This window comes from Pleurodeles waltl, chromosome 1_2, assembly GCF_031143425.1.
Source record: "Pleurodeles waltl isolate 20211129_DDA chromosome 1_2, aPleWal1.hap1.20221129, whole genome shotgun sequence".
NCBI classification, from domain to species: Eukaryota; Metazoa; Chordata; class Amphibia; order Caudata; family Salamandridae; genus Pleurodeles; species Pleurodeles waltl.
In genome coordinates this window covers 408216930-408234748 of record NC_090437.1, presented here as the reverse complement: position 1 = coordinate 408234748, position 17819 = coordinate 408216930, and the positions used below count along the sequence as shown (strand labels likewise).

The 17819-nt window shown below is 41.1% G+C and overlaps 1 protein-coding gene across 2 annotated transcripts in view; it reads left to right on the top strand.

The window, feature by feature from the left end:
• Positions 1–17819, top strand: part of JAK2 (Janus kinase 2) — an 882548-nt gene that overhangs the window by 253629 nt on the left and 611100 nt on the right. For both annotated transcript variants that reach the window (XM_069240320.1, XM_069240330.1), the window contains one exon: positions 8416–8660. In XM_069240320.1, coding sequence (XP_069096421.1) covers positions 8438–8660 — 223 coding nt within the window. In that variant the 5' untranslated portion in view covers positions 8416–8437. The remainder of the gene's footprint in view (positions 1–8415; positions 8661–17819) is intronic.

Genomic DNA, 17819 nt, shown 5'->3' with positions numbered 1-17819 from the left:
AGCACACTTGACCTCATAATAATGATGGTGAATATCAAAGATACAAAAATGTCAAAGAGGAATTGTCCATAACTCAGGAAGGAGTTATACAGTGACTGTCATGAACCCTGACTCCTAAGAGTCTGGAGGAGAAAGTAATTGAATTGGCTCACGAAGGACATTGTGGCATCATTGCCACAAAGAAAGCTCTCAGAGAACATGTTTGGTTTCCATACTTAGATAAAAGAGTTGAAAAAGAACCCAAGACCTGGCATATATGCAACTGCCTTTTGACCAGTGCTACTCAACATACTCTGAACATGTCGGAACTCCCTAGACATGCATTGGAGAGAATAGCCATCAACTTCTTTGGTTTCCTTGATAATAGACATCATCTAATGGTGATTGTAGATGAATATTCACGTTTCCTATTTGTTGGAGATCTCTCATCCACAACTCAAGAATGAGTGAGTGAAAAACTAGATAGCGTTTTTGCAATATGGGGCATATAGCCATTGTGAAGTCTGATAATGGCTCGCCCTTTAACAGTAAAGAATTCAAAGAGTGGTCTGTGCATAAAGTATCAAAGGAGTACACCTTTATGGCTGCATGCCAGTGGACTTGTTGAACGTTTCATGAGCACACTAAAGAAAGCAGTACAGCGTGCAACTCTTGAAAAGCCCAGTTCGAAAACAGTACTAAATACTACTCTAAGAGCTTCGTTCAACACTCCACTCGACCACTGGTGAGAGTCCTGCTACTTTGATGTTTAGGAGAACAATGACAACCAAGTTACCTCAATGGACCACCAAGAGAGACAAAAGTGAAAACATTATTCGTACAAGGGACTTTGATAACTAGCAGACAATGAAAGCTTATGCATACAAGATATAGCATGCAAAGGACATCTTGTTTAGAAAAGGATATTTGATGATCGTCTGACGGGCAAAAAAAATCTGATGCTCCCTGTGATGCTGAACCTTTTCAAGTGGTGTCTGCCAAGGGACACATGGTGATGGCCTAGCGCCCCGGGAAGTCTGTTACCGGAGACTCTTCTCACTTTAGGCTTATGATTCGTTGGTCTTCAATTCAAACTGGTGAAAAAACGACGGATCCTAAAAACTCAGTGATTGCTGCTGACTTGTTACCATCTTTAGCAGTCTCTGACACTGAAGATGACAGTTTACATCTTCCAGTAACCAGATTGGGTCGTATGATCAAGAAGATTGAAGAGATATAGTTGTACATGTGTCTATGTGTGTGTGTGTGTGTGTGTGTGTGTGTTTGTGTGTGTGTGTGTGTATATATATATATATATATATATATATATGTATGTTTGTCTACTGATTTTATAAAAATTTTAATTTTTAATTTAACAGAGGTGGAGATGTAGTGTCTTGCATGTTTGGGGGCGGAACCTCTCTGGCTCCAAAAGACACAGTACCAGTGTGGCATAATCTCTATAATACAATGTAATGACAGCTTGGTTTATAATGTTGGAGTTCACAGGCACACACTGAGGAATAAAGGTGTCTGATTTACAGCTGTGTGCAACGTAGTCATTGGCAGATACCAGGCTGGGGAGGACTCTACACAAGCATGACTCCAAATTTTGGGATAAATGTGTCCTGATGCACTAGAAGATGATCAGGGAGCGAGAACCCAATCACTGCAATGTCTATCATGGGAATCAGGGTTACTTCCATTCATGAGGCCAGTCCTGATTCCACTCGCTATAGTCAAGTAAGTCCAAGATAAAGTGGAGAGATAAGTAGAATAGAAAACACAAAATTTCCAAGGGGGGCTCTTCGCCTCTGACGCTCATGCTCTAGGGAGCACTTTCATAGTCTGTGCTCGAAAAACGAATCTCTGGCTCCAACGCCTGATTCTGATCCAGTTCCAGTTCTGGAGCTGATATGCTGAGTTCCCCAGACCAACATCAATTCTGCAACAAATCATGGCCATTAAGGCCGTACTGCAGCTTTTCAAAATGGTTCCAGACAACCCTAGTGCACCTCTGGGCTCTTCTGATCTGTTGGAGCATCAAGTCAGACTTCTGCCAGCCAGTCCTCACCCTGTGCCAACTCAGCCTGCTCTACCCCATGTACATTAATTCCCTTGATGTAGGCTGTGCCTGTTGTTCTCTTGTCATGCTGTTCCCTGGCTCCAGAGGTACTCATACACAATTTCACTCCTACACTGATTAACAGATCTGGAGCCAGCTTTGGCTAGAACATGCCGCATTTCATGCTGTACCATTAACAAGGCTTGATTTCCCTATGAGAAAAACTCCCCAGCTGTCCCCTTGCCTTGCAGGCTGTATTTCAGAAGGTTGGAGGGCTTTTTTGCCTCTTGTTTCAATGCTCTTCAAGGTTTTGTTCCCCACAATGAAGACATGATGAGGTTGACAATTGCTCTTCATTCATTATATTGAAGCTGGCTCTAAAATGCCATTAGTTTGGATACTACCACAGAAACTGAATTAAATTGGCACCTAATTGGTCATACAAAAGAGTGCTTCTTTTGTCGTGATGGCACGCAAAGCAACTGATGTGCTAAACTTAAGCTGCTAACAGTGGAGACTAAGGCCAGACCTCTGACAGAAATCCTGCACTCCAGGCACTCCACTTCAGAGCTCTCAGCACCATTAATTAAACTGTGGACTGGGAGTACTATGGCGACTTGTTCCAAGCATTGCTCGTCCCCACCAGTCCACCAGTAAATCGCTTGATTGCATGGGTAGGTGGAAAGTGATTCAACTTTTCTAATGCAGCATTTCACTCCTGGGAGCCTAACTATGAAGTCCTCTATGAGCAGAGTCAATCCAAATTATTTTCCAAATGCTCCACCAGACAGAGAACACAAGAAGATAGACGCTATGGGCAAGGTAGTCTTTTTCTTGGTTAGGCTAGCGTTGTATTGCTTAAATCCTGTTTGTCTCCCCACAGAATCAATTTACTTAGGCCGTTGATTCAAGTTAATTACATGGTGAAAGTAGAAGCTCAATGACCCTGTACAAGCTTAGTTGTTTGATATCCCTTTGTTCATATTGTTTCTGTCCCAGCAAGGCTTTGCTGTGGGCACTGCTAAAGGGTACTTATCAGCCCTACCATAGCTGTTCCCTTTACTCACTCTCTATGATACTTCTTATCCATCCCCTAGTGGGAGTTTCAATCTGACCCCTTCATTATGCTGCAGCGATGCCTCAATTTACTTCTAATTATCTTGATGTGTGCTTCTTTCAAGGCTTTTCACAGTTGTATCTTGAGACCTCTATCTCTATGAAGACCCTTCATTCTGCAGTCACTGGTTCAGGCTGAGTTAAAGAGCTGTAAGAATTGCCAGTCCATCCACTGTTGAGATCAGTATATACTCAATGATAAGATATAACTCCAAACTTGTGCATTGTTTATTCTGAAAGTTGTGTCACCCTTTCAGGTGGGGCAGTTGATTTTGCTACCTTCGTTCTTCTCTCTGTCATATCCTTCTAAGGAGGAGACAAAGCTTCACCTGTCCTGTCCACGGCAGGCCCTTAACTTCTACATTATAACAACTAAGGAGTACAAGGTGGACGATCAGCTTTTCATTGGAGTTGCAAGTGAGAAGAAAGGAAGGGTGTTTCACAAATGAGCCTTATTAAAATAGATTGTCCTTTGCATCAAAATGTTTTATGTGATGGCCAAGAAGGACCCTCTGAAGGCCTTTGGGCTCATTTCACCTAGGCAAAGACAGCGGCTACAGCCCTGGCTTGGGCTGTCCCTGTTTTGGACATCTACCAAGCAGCTATGTGGGCATCAGTCATTGCTTTCACAGGACACTGCTGTATCAATTATCTGGTCCACAAGGAGGGTCATTTTGCCTGCTCGGTAGAGAAGGGCTTCCTGGTGAAAAGTACACTACACAAACCCACCTCTTTGGAGGGGGTATTGCCTTGCTTTTAATTCACAAGGTGAGGAATCTGTGTTTTGAAGTGTCCAACAGAAGAATACATTGTGTACCATTGGTAACACTCTTTCTGGTGGATCCTCTGTCTAACTGCAGAGTTTTACTACACTTGGCCTACTCCCTGTTCTTTGGTTTGGACTTTTAGGAGTTGATAAGGTTCAAAGTTAGAATTTGCGCACTGTCACTGTTTCCAATCTCATGCTGTGTGTCTGAGGGTGCAGAAAAGACCAATGAATAAACTGATGTCAGCACTCTGGGGTAGAGGCAGGACAGAGTAGTGTCAGAGGCTGATGTGGTCACATACTGGTAAGCAGTAGTTGTTGCAAGAGTTCACAAAGTCTAGTCTGGCACCTGTGGATGTTCACAATGTCTGTAATCTGTTTCTCTTTGAGTGTCCATCAGAAAACGCATTACCAAAGGTTTGTAACCTACTCATCTGTTTTGAACATTATTTTATTGTATAGGTATTTATTGCACTATCCATACCCCTTGCTTGGTCAAAAGCACTTTTTTAAAGTATGTATTGCAGATATATATTACAACTTATTTTGAGCATAAATATTGAAATTACATGTCAAATAAATGTAACCATTTCACTGTAAGCTGAAATGTGACAAATTCCTTTGAGTTAATGGCTTGATGGTATCCCTTCGCCCTTAGTTAGCAAAAGGATCTAGCAAGTATAGTATTTTGTTTATAGTTAAATGTCACCTGCTAAAACCAGGGTCATATTAACTTCGCAGGAGAACAGTGGCTGCTTTACAGTTATCAAAGCTCAAATTATTGTTAGCAGAATGAGCGTTGTGATGGTCACTTTATGAAATCAACACATTCAAACGGTAATAAACTAAACAAATGTAATACCAGTCTATAAATTGAAAAATGCTCAAAACGAATTAAATAAAATACCTAAGAAGCCCTAAATATGTGATAAAACCAACAAGCATTCAATTGTGTAACCAAGATAAAGAGCGCTTAAAGTTTTTTATTGAATACGGTAATGCATGAGAAACACCTAAATCTGCAAGTGCAAAGTGCTACTTTTCTCAAATTTTAAATAGTCAGTTTGACAAACCTCCTGCCTCTTTTCACTGCAAGCACTGTTAGTTTGCTACGTAGTCAGTGCTTCCAACTAGCGTGCTACATTCAAACTGAATCTCAAAGAGCAAATTCATGAAGAGCCTACCTAGCCTTTTGACCTTCTGCTGGAGTACCATTTCTGATGCTCCAATGCCATCCACGTGTTCGAGGTTTCCTCTTCTGAACAAGCAGAAATTAATCTCATCTTGTTGCAGGCCCAAACGTGATCTTCTGAATGGTGTCCACTCGGGCTGCAAGGGCACTGCATTTTATTGTGTAATTACTGCTGCTGATCACTACAATCTCAAATTTAGCAAGTTTTTGTTGTCTTAGCTTCTGCACAAGCACGATCTGAAAGGATAGTTGTTCAGTCGGTGTTGGTCATCCCTTATGCCGAACTCCACAGACAGAGCTCATTGGATGTAAGTGGCAAGCATCCTGCGAGATCTCCCTTAAATAATTGATGGAAATCTTGGTGTTCTCGGCAACTTGCAGTTTGATACTTCGAACTAACTGACACTGGACTTTTAAAATCTACTGGGAAAGATATTTGCATTCAACCATCAACCCTGGAAATAAACAGGCTTCTAACCGTGCTTCGCTGATTAAGTCCCTGAAAGTGTCTAAATTTCTTCTTGTGGCATTGCTGGATTCACAAAAATAATTGGTCTTTGGCTCCGGATTAGCTGCAGGATTTTTCCATAATGCATGTGCATGATTGTCCAGTGAAGGTCTTGAACTTTCGGACAACGGTGAGCTTTCAGTAGTCCTAAATGAACTGGTTAACTCTTCCTGTACAGACCGCAGTAAGCCAATTTAGACCCAGCATAATCTAGAGGCAGATGTGATGTTGTGGTCAGTGCATAGCTCGTCTTCGCAGTATCCGGAAATACAACTCACAGAGGGAATTTGGGCTGAATCTCCTAACTCAAACCTGCCTGTTGCATCCTGTGCAAAACAAAACTGGGAAGGAAACTGAGTGTCTGAATATAGTCACTGAGCAGAAGGACACCCAGCCAATCTCTTCAAAACGCGTACCCAGACTCTGTACAGAAGAAAGTGGAAAAAGGAGTAGCTTCTTCCCGGAGGAGTGTAAAAGTGAACAAGGGAAATTCAAAGTGCTTGCAGGCTGCCTGCACCTACACAGACAGATGTCTCAAGTCTTTGGAAGTGGGAATCTGACTTGAACCCCCAGCTATCCAAAGCCTGAGCCTGTTCGCTCTCTTAATCGCTATTATTCGTTTATCTGTATGAATCCTAGCCAGTTAAATCTCCGTAATCTGACCAATAGTTGTGCTGTTTGAAAGCTTTGGAGGTTAGTTTAACGTGTTGGATAGATCAAATGACTGAGTGTGAAATCACTTTAACTTGAGGGTCCGTGTATGGATAGCCTAAAGGGATAGCCTTGCTGCCCCATACCATGGATTGCTCTTCTGTCTGAGATATTGGCCTGCAAGATCACGTACCTGATGTGCAGGTTTGCTGTCGGCTGCTTGAAAGATCGTTCTGACACCAGATATTTGGTTTATCTGAAGTCTGAGGCTGAAAAAGAGCTGTCATCTGAGAGACGGCTGTGTTGGGGAAACTGATAACATCTCTACAACCAGAGGGATCATTTCAGGAACCGTTTACCTGACGGATTGATTTCTGGTGTGAAGCGTGATCCTGATTAACGATAAGTGTAACCTAAGAGATTGCGCTTTAGTCTGAGGGGTAAATCTGTGCAATTTTGTAACCTGGGCAGTAGCTTTGTTCTAAAGCCAGGGTCGATGATATCAATGCAATCCCTAAATCACTTAATACTGCTGCAGGCCTCTGTCAACCCTACCCTCACTGTGTGAGTTACAAAGCAAAGTCTGCCTAATCCTATCTACATTTTCAGAAGCATTAATAAACTACAAGAAATCATGCACACTCTCCTCAAAACAGCAGTGTTGCCAAGACTCTAGAGCTGTACTACTTTACAGATAAACACACACACGTATTTCATGTTTATAAAATATATTGCTTACACAAAATGTTTTTAAAAGAGCCAAAATATTAACTTCATTTTCAGTAACTTTCCTGCTTGTGTTCTATGCATGTGAGCTGACATTGCAGTCGGTATTCTGTCTGTATACCGTTTAGCACTTATTGAGCCCAGGTTACAGAAAAAGTCGAAATGTATTCTCGTTGATTCCCTTTACGAATATTTGTCTTCACAACCAAGTCCAGGAGTACATCTGGTAAAATGCAAGAGTCAGCCTCCAGGACAACCCCTGGAACTTTTTTGTGAATATTATTTCCACCAGTACTAAACATTTTCAGATGGATAAATGTACTATACATTTACACATGGGCAAGCAGAGCGCCTTTGTTAAATTTATCTCGCTTTTTTTCACCCGTGGAGAAAGCATTGCTTGCACCCCGTACCCTCGTTTCGACGGCCCCATACCATGATACACATCCTGTGCCCTCACACCGTCTCTGGACACCTGTTTACTCCAACTTTAAATATCCGACTGTCTGCTATAGGACTCCCCGCCTCAGGGGGAAAAGTACTGAAGGGAAAAAGTATGTGTGAGAAAAATATGTTTCATCTGTGCATCCACGTTTTCAGAACAGCAGGCGTGTAGTTACCCTTCACAAACGTCATTTGCAAAGCTAAATTGTGTGAATTTAGATGCTCACATGGCATTATATATGTTGCACATTAAAAGTATCAGTTACAGATCGGGAACTCTAAATGTTGTCTTTTTCGACAAACCTATGAGTCATTTAGGGTTCTGTATACCTTCCTACTCAGGCGACTACAGTCATTACACCAAGGGCTCGCGCGCACACGTAGTAGGTGTGAGTACAATGTTGCCGAAGACAGGTTTTCAAATCATTTACTCTGACGTTGTTGCTGCCACCATTTCAGCCGGCCGGCTGGGGAACACGATTACATTGAGGAACAACGTCTGCGCACATTTTCAAAGGGAGAGGTACCCCTCGCAGGGGTAAAAACGTACAGAGAAAGAAAACATGAGGTTTGCTGCAACTTATGTTTTCGCTACAGAATGTTAAGCGTACACAGCTTTCTAATTTAAGTCGAGTTTAAATGTGACAGACTTCAGTTAGGTAAAATAGTAGCGAACTCATGTTTTGGTGTACTTTTGGCCCATTCGTGTTGAATAAAAGTGCGGAAAACGTGTGTCTAGTAAAACCTATGTTGATCTGAGATGCTGGCTGTTTCGTTCATGAAAAACAGAAATATGCATGTGTGTTTTTGCTCTTTCAGTTGTGGTCTTTTACCATTGTAGGGGAATACTATGTTGTCCTTTGTTTTTCACCTGCTATTTGGGCCAGTGTCGACAAACGCGGGTTACAATCAGTCTACGCCCTCGCCTTTTTATTTCTGGCCTAGTGAATTTGTCATCTCTCCTCTAGATGCCTGCTCCCGTGAATTAAAATGATGCCCTGCCTGACCATGACGGAGATGGATGAAGCGGCGTCTTCGACCGTGCACCAGAACGGAGACCTGCCTTCGAATTCAAGTGCTCCGAGGCAGCCGGAGCCAGGGCTTCGGGTCTATCTTTATCATTCCTTGGGGAAAGCAGAAGGAGATTACTTGCTGTTTCCCGCAGGAGAACACATCGCCGAAGAGATTTGCGTCGCAGCATCTAAAGCCTGTGGTAAGCGTTTCATCAACCGCTCATTAACCATGTCACTGTTTCCATTAGGCCTAAATTAAATGGAACGATTTAGCGTTAAAACAACATAAAATATCGACGTCTTTAGGCTATTTACATTTAGTTGTTTAAACTATAATGTATTTTGAGTACATAAAACAAGTGATGTCACCAGCACAAGAGCTGTCGTGGACCCCTTTGGCATGCCCTGTCACAGTCCCCGCTCTACCATCTTCCAGCTGGTTGTCACAGCGGATGTCATGGGCTGTACCTAAACACTTGCTGGTCCCGCAGCTGACAGGCGTTACTAGGTTGCATCCACGATGAAAATTTCAGTTTCAGTCACACAAGAGGCGACGGGAGAAATGTTTGCAACAGGATTAACCACTGGTAATCGCTCAGGGCAACATTCCAGCCCATCTTTTTTCGCTAACTTGTGCCACTGTAGACGAAGTCCCGCCTTATGCAAATCAGCGCTGAGCCAGCTCTTCAGAGATACCGTAGCTTACCACGGCAGTTTCAGGGACCAGGGTACCTTTCCAGTCTAATTGGAAATGTCAAGAACCCCTTTCGTAGGCTTCGGTTTTAGACGATGGCTCTCTGTACCTGTGAGGAGGTGAAAGCAGGGTTGACAGAGTAACAGTAATTCTACATAACAATCATTGTAAAATCAGAGCTATCTAGTCTAAACTGAATGTCTTCACTTACAGTATAATTAGGTAGGGTAATTAAAAGTACTTGACTTCAAAGAGAAACAGACATTCATAGAACCTTCTCGTGAGAGGATGCCACCGAAGCCTTATCCTGGTACTTTATTGGTAAGACCCAACATGCTATACATTCTTGGACTCACATTGGCTTTAGTCTACGTTGTCCTCCTTCTATTTCAGTCAGTTACCTGGGTGTCTTCTAGGGAGTTGCAGATTATTTCAAACTGTAGTGACCCCTTTGTCTTTTGTTCTAGTTCTCCCTAGTAATGCGATTCTTGATACCAGCTCAGTTCACCTGATGTAGTAATGAAACACATGCACTAAATGCCACCGACCTACCCCATACATTTGTACTGTGTGTTGGTATCTCTGCACTGGACAGTTAAAATCAAGATTTTTGCTGTCTGGGGCACCCACTGATCTCGGTGTGTACTGGGAGAGTGGAATCCATTGGATGGGGTGTTGCCAGGTTGTTACCATGGTACCCTGTTTTAAAGTTAGATAATATCAAAACGTGTAACTTCAATAACTCTGAAACCATTAAGGAATAGTGTAATGGGTCTAATCGGTCTCATACACTGATAATTTCCCACGGGATCATTTAACCTTTGATGGAAGGAACTAAAACAGAGAGATTTTCTTGAGCATAATAGCAGGAATTACAGTTACAGTGAACTGTGTCTCAGATTTGTAGTGACTTCCAGTGGGCTAATTGGGTGTCCACCACTGAATAACAAGTGTAACCTCTCGCTAGAGGACTGTGGATTAGGTGAATGTCCAAGAAAACAGCAGACAGGACAAGAGGGCAGTACAGGTGTAGTTCTTCATTGTTCTCAACTTGTTCCCTTATCTTGTGTGAGGCAGATGATTCTCCTGTCCATATTTCTAGTCCTTTGCCGTAAAGCTATTACTGCACTAACACAAGTTAGGAATACAGTTTTTGAAATTATAGTAAGTGTAAGACTGGTTTTTCTAGAACTATGTGCATGTAAATAAACATTTTGGAATGCTCATTGAATATTTATCGGTGTTGTGTGCCTTAATTTATTTTGTGGTTCACAGATCACGATATCCGGCATTCTGAGTAATTTTGTTTGTAAAAATACATTTTTCAAATCGTAATGTTGTTTTGTCTAAGTTTATAATTTTCTTACCGACTTCTCTAGATGCTGCTGAAAATGTCACTGCAAACACTTTAAACCCCCACAGTGCCTCCAGTGAAAGCATAGAAACCATTTCCCACACAGCTTTATCCTATCACATGCATAGTGTGCCTATCGAGTTTTGTGTCATGAAACTGACAGACTGTAAAACTGTACCATCCTGTTCCCTAACAACGAAAATAACAATATAACAAAAAGTAAAACATTTATTAGGATTTACAGTCTTCCTTCAGCTGTGTTTTCCCTTCTCCACTCCATGACTTGTGCATCTTGTTTTACCCAGATCAACCATCACAACTATCCAGCACCTACTCACCCATTCCTGCTGTCAGCACAATCCCTTCCTCGACTTTTACCTTCAAAACTTCGTCACTCACTACCTGCTTTCCTTTTATGTCAACACATCCTCCTGTCCTTCTCTACATTACTTAAGACCCCCAGCAACATCCACATAAAATCTGTGTTGGCGCTTCTGATGGATACTTTGAACTGCAGATTCCTTGTGTCAAGAATATCCCTTGGTGCCAGACTTGACCCACAGATTGTTGTAGTAGTACTTCCAAACACTTATTGATGGTGTTATGTGGTGACTCATTTTCACCCCAGAAGAAAAGGAAGTGCCACCCCAGCACTCTAACGTCAGTTCCTTTCTTTCCGTGCCCTCCAACCTGGATCCAGAGCTTCGCTCATAACTTTATTGGTCTTCCCACTATTTCTGGTGTGCTAGGGAAGATGTCCCCACTGAAAGAAACCAGATTTAATCCATTCCGGGACTGCAGGAAACAGATGTTGGTCACATATCTGCATAAAGTGTGTCTGTGGTTCTTGGGCTCCGACCACAACACCAACTCATGTGACAGGTGTGCTTTTACCTGCCGAGTGGCGATTCGGAAGCAGGAGAGGTTGCAGCTGAAGCACAGATCTGACTCCAAGTCACAAGCTTGGTCGCAGACCCTATTTTTCTGTCTCTATTTTTCTGCCTCTAAAAAGCAAAAAAATGAAAACCTTGTTTTACAAAAAGGTCTAATTTCCTTTAGAAGACTACTCTTGATAGTCTTCCGCATTACAGTGCTATTTTTCTTTCTGCGTTATTGGTCGTCCCCTCACCTTGAGTCACATCTATTAGCCATACAGTCTTACATGATACTGTCCACAGCTATCACTATATATTGGTAGACTGGAACATTTTGAAATACATATTATATTGACAAACAACAAGAAAGAAAAATATATTTGAGGAAAATATCCACACCATAGCATATGTGTTCTACTTTGTTCCTAGTCCATATTTTAGATAACAGGATCATATAATGAAAATGCCCTTCAATATATATTTATATCTATATATATATAATTCTAAATCGCAAGGTAAAACGTCTTGCATATTGTGATAATTTATATATATTGTTATACAATCATGTAGGGATCAGAATTCACATTGCAGTCATAATTTCTCATTTTGTTTGTACCAGTGCTTAGTATGTACCCTGACAAAGTCCTAAATGGAAAAATCATATGTATATTCCCCCTTTCGATCTAATCATGTTTGACATGTAAAGTAAAGAGCATGACTCTTCTCTTTTAAACAAATGCCTTTTCCCACACGTTTTATTTCAAACCACCTGGCTGGTGAACTAAGAATGTTTTGAAATAATTCTGTTTGACTCCAAAGTGTGATAGCTCACCCGGACTGCGGGCCCAAGAGTAGTCCGTTTTCCATGTCAAAAATGTAAATTTTTACCCATTGTAAATAACGCTCCCATAGTCTTTGTGTTGATTCCAGTCTTACCTAACAAGTAGTAATGTTTAGGAAAAATACCTATATCCTAATTAACTTTACACACACTAGGGCAACCCAATGTTCCTCCGGGGAACTGGGTAATCAGTCTACAGACAAAATGCTCCTGGAGGAATTATTTCAAATGTACTTTTCAATTCGGTGGTCTCTCAATCCAACAATATAGTTAATATGCACGACACATTATTCGCAGTATAACCAAAAATGAGACTTTAGGCGTACTGATATAACAAGTCCTTTTTTATTTGGTAGTTGCAGGTTTCTCTTGATCATACAAAAACATAAAAACAATATTAAGGGTTAGAAATATAATTTGAAAGTACTAATGCAAAATCACAGTTGCACCCCACATGGTCAATGCAACAATTATGGAGTGATTCTAAACCAGAGATCACTGGGGAGCAATAAATCATCCTAGCCATGTATGTTCACAAATACATAGTGCACTTAAATTTCTTCTTCCTCGCTCCAACAATCATATGAACTGATAAAATATCACAGTGAATGACTTTAGAGAGGCGGAATATTCGACGTTTCAGTCTCTTATGGCCAGACTGTCCACAAGACAATCATGAGGACAGAATGTAGCAATGGCCAATAAAATAGAACAATAATTAATATGATGAAAGTAAACAGTACACCAAAGAACATCACATGCACGGCTTGCCCACAATGTGTCACCTCTATAACACCAGTGACTGCCACTGAAAACAGAACGGGCCACCTTTATAACACCAAAAAGTGCTCAATTAAAAACAACAAGATGTGCCTTCCAGTTGTCACACCAGAAGTGACTACCACTTAATTAAAAACAACCACCTTTATAGCACCAGAGAATGCTCATTTAAGAACAACACCACACCGAAAACGCAAGCCCTATGTGCTTAGTACACATATGCCATTATGACTCGTAGGTGTATCCAAACCTCTTTAAGGCTGTATTAAGTATTTGACCTATGATTTGACCACCAATCTGAAAAATATAGAAAGTGTGAAACATCTGATTATTAGATGTTACAGTTCAAGACATACAAATGAAAAAACAACCATATCGCAATCTTAGCAAATTTCAATGTGTAAATTATCTTGCAGTATAAAGTAATCTGTAAATACAAACCGCAGCCTGTGGAAATACAAATTAATTTATGATGAACAAATGTATACACCCGGCGCCTCACTTTCCCTCAACATGCACTTGAGTTAGTCATGTCTGGATCACGGCAAAGGTCGCATCGCCGCAGCCCCTTCTGGGAATGCTGTAAAAGCGCGGTGCACTGCTTGGGAAATGCCCAGTGCACATCACGTGACGCTATAACTATAAGCGTCATCTTGTAGTGGCGGATGCTGTCGCTAATAACACATCTAGGTGAAAAATACTGTAAGATCTAACGGAACCGCTGCAGCACAAAGAGACAGCAAATATATTGCATGACATCAGCAAATAAAACATTTGAAGCGTTCGGAGTCACATTATCAAACACAAATATTAACAACTGGATACTTTTAAACCGAAATAACTAAGGATGCAGCAACCCGATACACGATTCACAGGACCAGAATGAGAAATAAAACATCACATTTAAAGTAGGGTCAATAAAACACAACAAAACATGATTCTTGTTAAAACCTATTATTGAGTTCAAATCAAACAATATTTTGCAATCGTGCAGGTGTATAGTGAGATCATCCAGATATTAAAAAACATTTATGTAATAAGCATAACGGTAATAGAACAATTCTTATGCTTACAAGGTGGCAAAAACAGGCCGCTCAACCTGTTGGTTAAGCCCCTTCTTTACCCTGTTATTATCAAAACCCACCTGTTCTTCTTCATTGTGAGCAAGTGATTCACATCATGCTTCCTCCTAGAGCACTTTACGACTTCCAGCACAAACCATTTCATTGCATTAGGACCATGACCACTGTAATCACTTATTGATGCAAGTGTTAAAGTTATGACAGTAAAATGCTTTTACTATCTATATCGCACACCACCAAATGTAATCATATCATTCTATTGCAGAAGAATGAAGTAAATGAGTCCCTTTACACCTCTGGAATGTAGAGGAAATGGAACCATTACTGTCTGTATGTAATAAACGATCAAAGGATTCAGACATCTACCGCATGTGAGATTTGCGACCAAATATGTAGTGATAAATTATTCAGAATGATCATCCCATAGACTGCTGGCCCATACTTGGACCAGTCTTATAGATGAACCTGTCTTTAGACAAAAAAACATTAAGCCCAGTCTTCTGACTTCTGAGCATTCCAAAGCAAAGGACATTCCTGCACTTTGTTTTGAGCAAGGGATGCTAGCAATTGGATCTTCTTCCATTTCGTCAGTTGTTCATCCCCCGGGCAGTCATCAGCAGCTTTTGGTAGTGTTTATGTATTTCAGAAGCTTGCACATTCATATTTACCCTTACAACAGTAAATGTTTCAAATGGCACCATCATTTCATTCAGGCCCACAAAGATTTGTGTTAGATAGTTCTGGTATACCAAAACAATCTGCCTTTATTACACCATTGCAGCACCCTTTAGTAGTCCGGGGTATGACTTTCCAAACTTTTTCATTGCAGAGTTGAACTAGGGTACTATGCAGTCTGCTTCGCAATATTGTTAACGGACCTTGTATTTATAGTCAGTCCATGTGGCAGTATTCAGTGCAAAAGATGGTAATTTTCTTTTGAAACCATAGATTCCATAGATGTCACAGTCGTCCGATATGTCTGTTATACTGTGGTGGATAAATGTCCTGAGCATTTTCTTTGTTTGCTCTTTATTCTCTTTGTTATTTAAGAGGAAGGAAAAAAAAGTCACAATTACCCCAGAGTTCAGTGGTCCCATTAGGCAAATAGGTGACTGAGAGGGTCATTTGAGACTTTATTCAGAATGTTTTTAGCTCCTGCATTGATGACTCGTAGAAGGGCCTCCTGCAAGGTATTCCAGTTTCAGAAAACAGTAATGAGATGACCATAACATATTCATTTCCCATTGCAGGGTTTGGAAACATACTCAGCTCGTTACTTTTTCAGTACAGTTGATACTGTCACTAATTTACATTTTACTCTATCAAGTTTACAAGGGTAAAATTCTGAGTCCGCCTGGCAGGACTCACACCTTTTCAGAGAAATGGAGCATAAAGAAAAGGAAACTATAGTTAAGAATAAAGAGAAGTTAGATTCTAGATCTAGCATTTTTTGGTCACTCCCATGATGGAATTGGTTACATGCTTTTTTGAAATGATTGGTGACCATTAGCTTTCTGAATTGAAACTAACGAGCTTCCAATCGTAGTAGAAGGCAAATATGTTCTTTATTTTCAGACACTTGGTACCCGCAGATCTTCTTGAAAGACCCTTGTTGAATCCGGAGAGCTGAAACTTAATGCTGATGTCCGGCTGAAGCATAGTAGTGTAACAGTTTCTGAAGGCAGACAGGAACTTTGTCCCAGTATTCTTTGTGCATAAAGCAGTATTGTAAACTTGATACTGCATTCAGCTGATTGCCAGTGCAGAGTGTTTAGAGCTGGCCTTATACGACTACGATTTTGTAAGTGCAGAAGACCAGACAGCTGGTAAATCATTTGAATGCATGACAGAGCACTTGTTAAAAAGCCATATTCCTGCTTGAAATCTAGCAATCAAATATATGCTTTAACCTAGTTGCATCATTCTTTAAGCAGCCTGTTGTTTTTTTCTTTAAAAAAAAAAAAACAATTTCTAATTCTGCCTTTTTATCATGGAGACCCTCAAGCAATTTAATTTCAGATATGCTGTTAAATTCTACATTGAAGGAATTAATTACACATTTTCAATGTGAAGTCCAAGTTCAAACATGATTACTGTCTGCTTTTTAATAGGATTACTCCTTCACTTGAAGCTATTTCCTACCACTCACAGAATTCCTGAACAATCCCAGGAAATTTATCTCACCCATAGATTTTCGGGAGTACTGACATATGTCAAATTCATGCAAGTGGAATATGAAGTTGGTGAAAAATTCTCAATGAATTAATCTGCAGCAGATTTCTGTTGTGTTCTTCTGTTTTTTCTCCATGGAGAAAGTAGTTTTGCTGACAGTGAAACCTTTTTCTCTACATCCCCTTTATTTTTGGGTATGTTTATTCCGCATTCCTACAGTGGCAACACACCTATTCTAATCTATCACAGGAACAAATGTGCCTGATTTTCCACAGTGGGAACCTACTTTTAAGTGGTATGCCAACAAATTTACTAATTTGTGGATGTTCACTTTGATCTGTAGAAGGCCCTTATCAAAAACTCCTAAGTTCTTGCCTGACCGCCTGTATTTATTGTGGTTGATTTCTCAAGTTTGTAAATTAACTTTGTGAGTGTACCATTACTAAAGTCCCCCCTCATTTATCATCAGGATTGGAATTTGCCCAAAAAATAGTTTTGTGCAGCTAACTGGAATTTGGTTGTACAATATTTAGAATGATCATATTTGGCATTGCAACCCTGTTATGAGATTAGATGGGCTTCAGTGCTAGCTTTTATCTATGTACATAACACGTGCACGACTGCTCCATTTATGGCTTTCCACAGCCATGTCCTACGCGGTTTAGATGTAATCAGTAGAAACTCACCACGGCATCTGTATGCTTTCCTCAAGGAATAATGACCAATTTGATCAAGAAGTCTTTCACAACAAGTGAGCGAATGCTAGGCTGACCTGGAGAGGTGGAGAACTCTTCCTCTCACGTTGATGGGGCAGGTAGCCATTGTTAAGATAATCCCACTTCCGAGTCTCCTCTATGGTAATTAAAACACATATTACCAGATCCCTCTGGGACTTTTCGCGACCATAGATCCAGATATGCGGCTCTTTTTTGTGGGAAGGCAAACACCTGAGAATAGCCCTCAAGACGCCACAGCGCAACCAGTATGCAGGAGGATTGTCCCTCCCAGATCTGGAGGCGTATTACTGGGCAATGCACTTGGTTAACATAAATGATTGGCTATTTTTACCCAGAGATCATCCTACCTTCCTCTTGGAGAGATTGCAATGGGATAGTAAATCCTGTAAGCACTACCTATATGGAGAAGGGGGGATTAGACATCTCTTGCCGGCCACCTGAGTGGACCTCAGGGCATGGACTAGGGTCACCAGGCTCATGAGATCGCACCGCTGCCCCACCAGCGAGACCCCCCTCAGGGAGAGAGGCTGGCTGACAGAAATTGGGAAGCTGACAGGTTTTGAGAGTTGGGACCAGATTGGTATCTCAAAGGTGGGGGATGTGTTGGAGGAGGGTGATACCATGCCTTTTGCATCCCTCTGGGCTGAGTATGAGCTTAGTAAGATACAGTTTTTCCATTACGTATGCTTGCAACATGCGTGGCGGGTATGGGGGGTCTCCCAGGAGAGGGAATACCTGACTATGCCTCACTAGAAGGTAGATTATTGATGGAAGGCTTGGTCACTAAAGCAACATCTCTGACTTATAAGACTATCAATAATAAC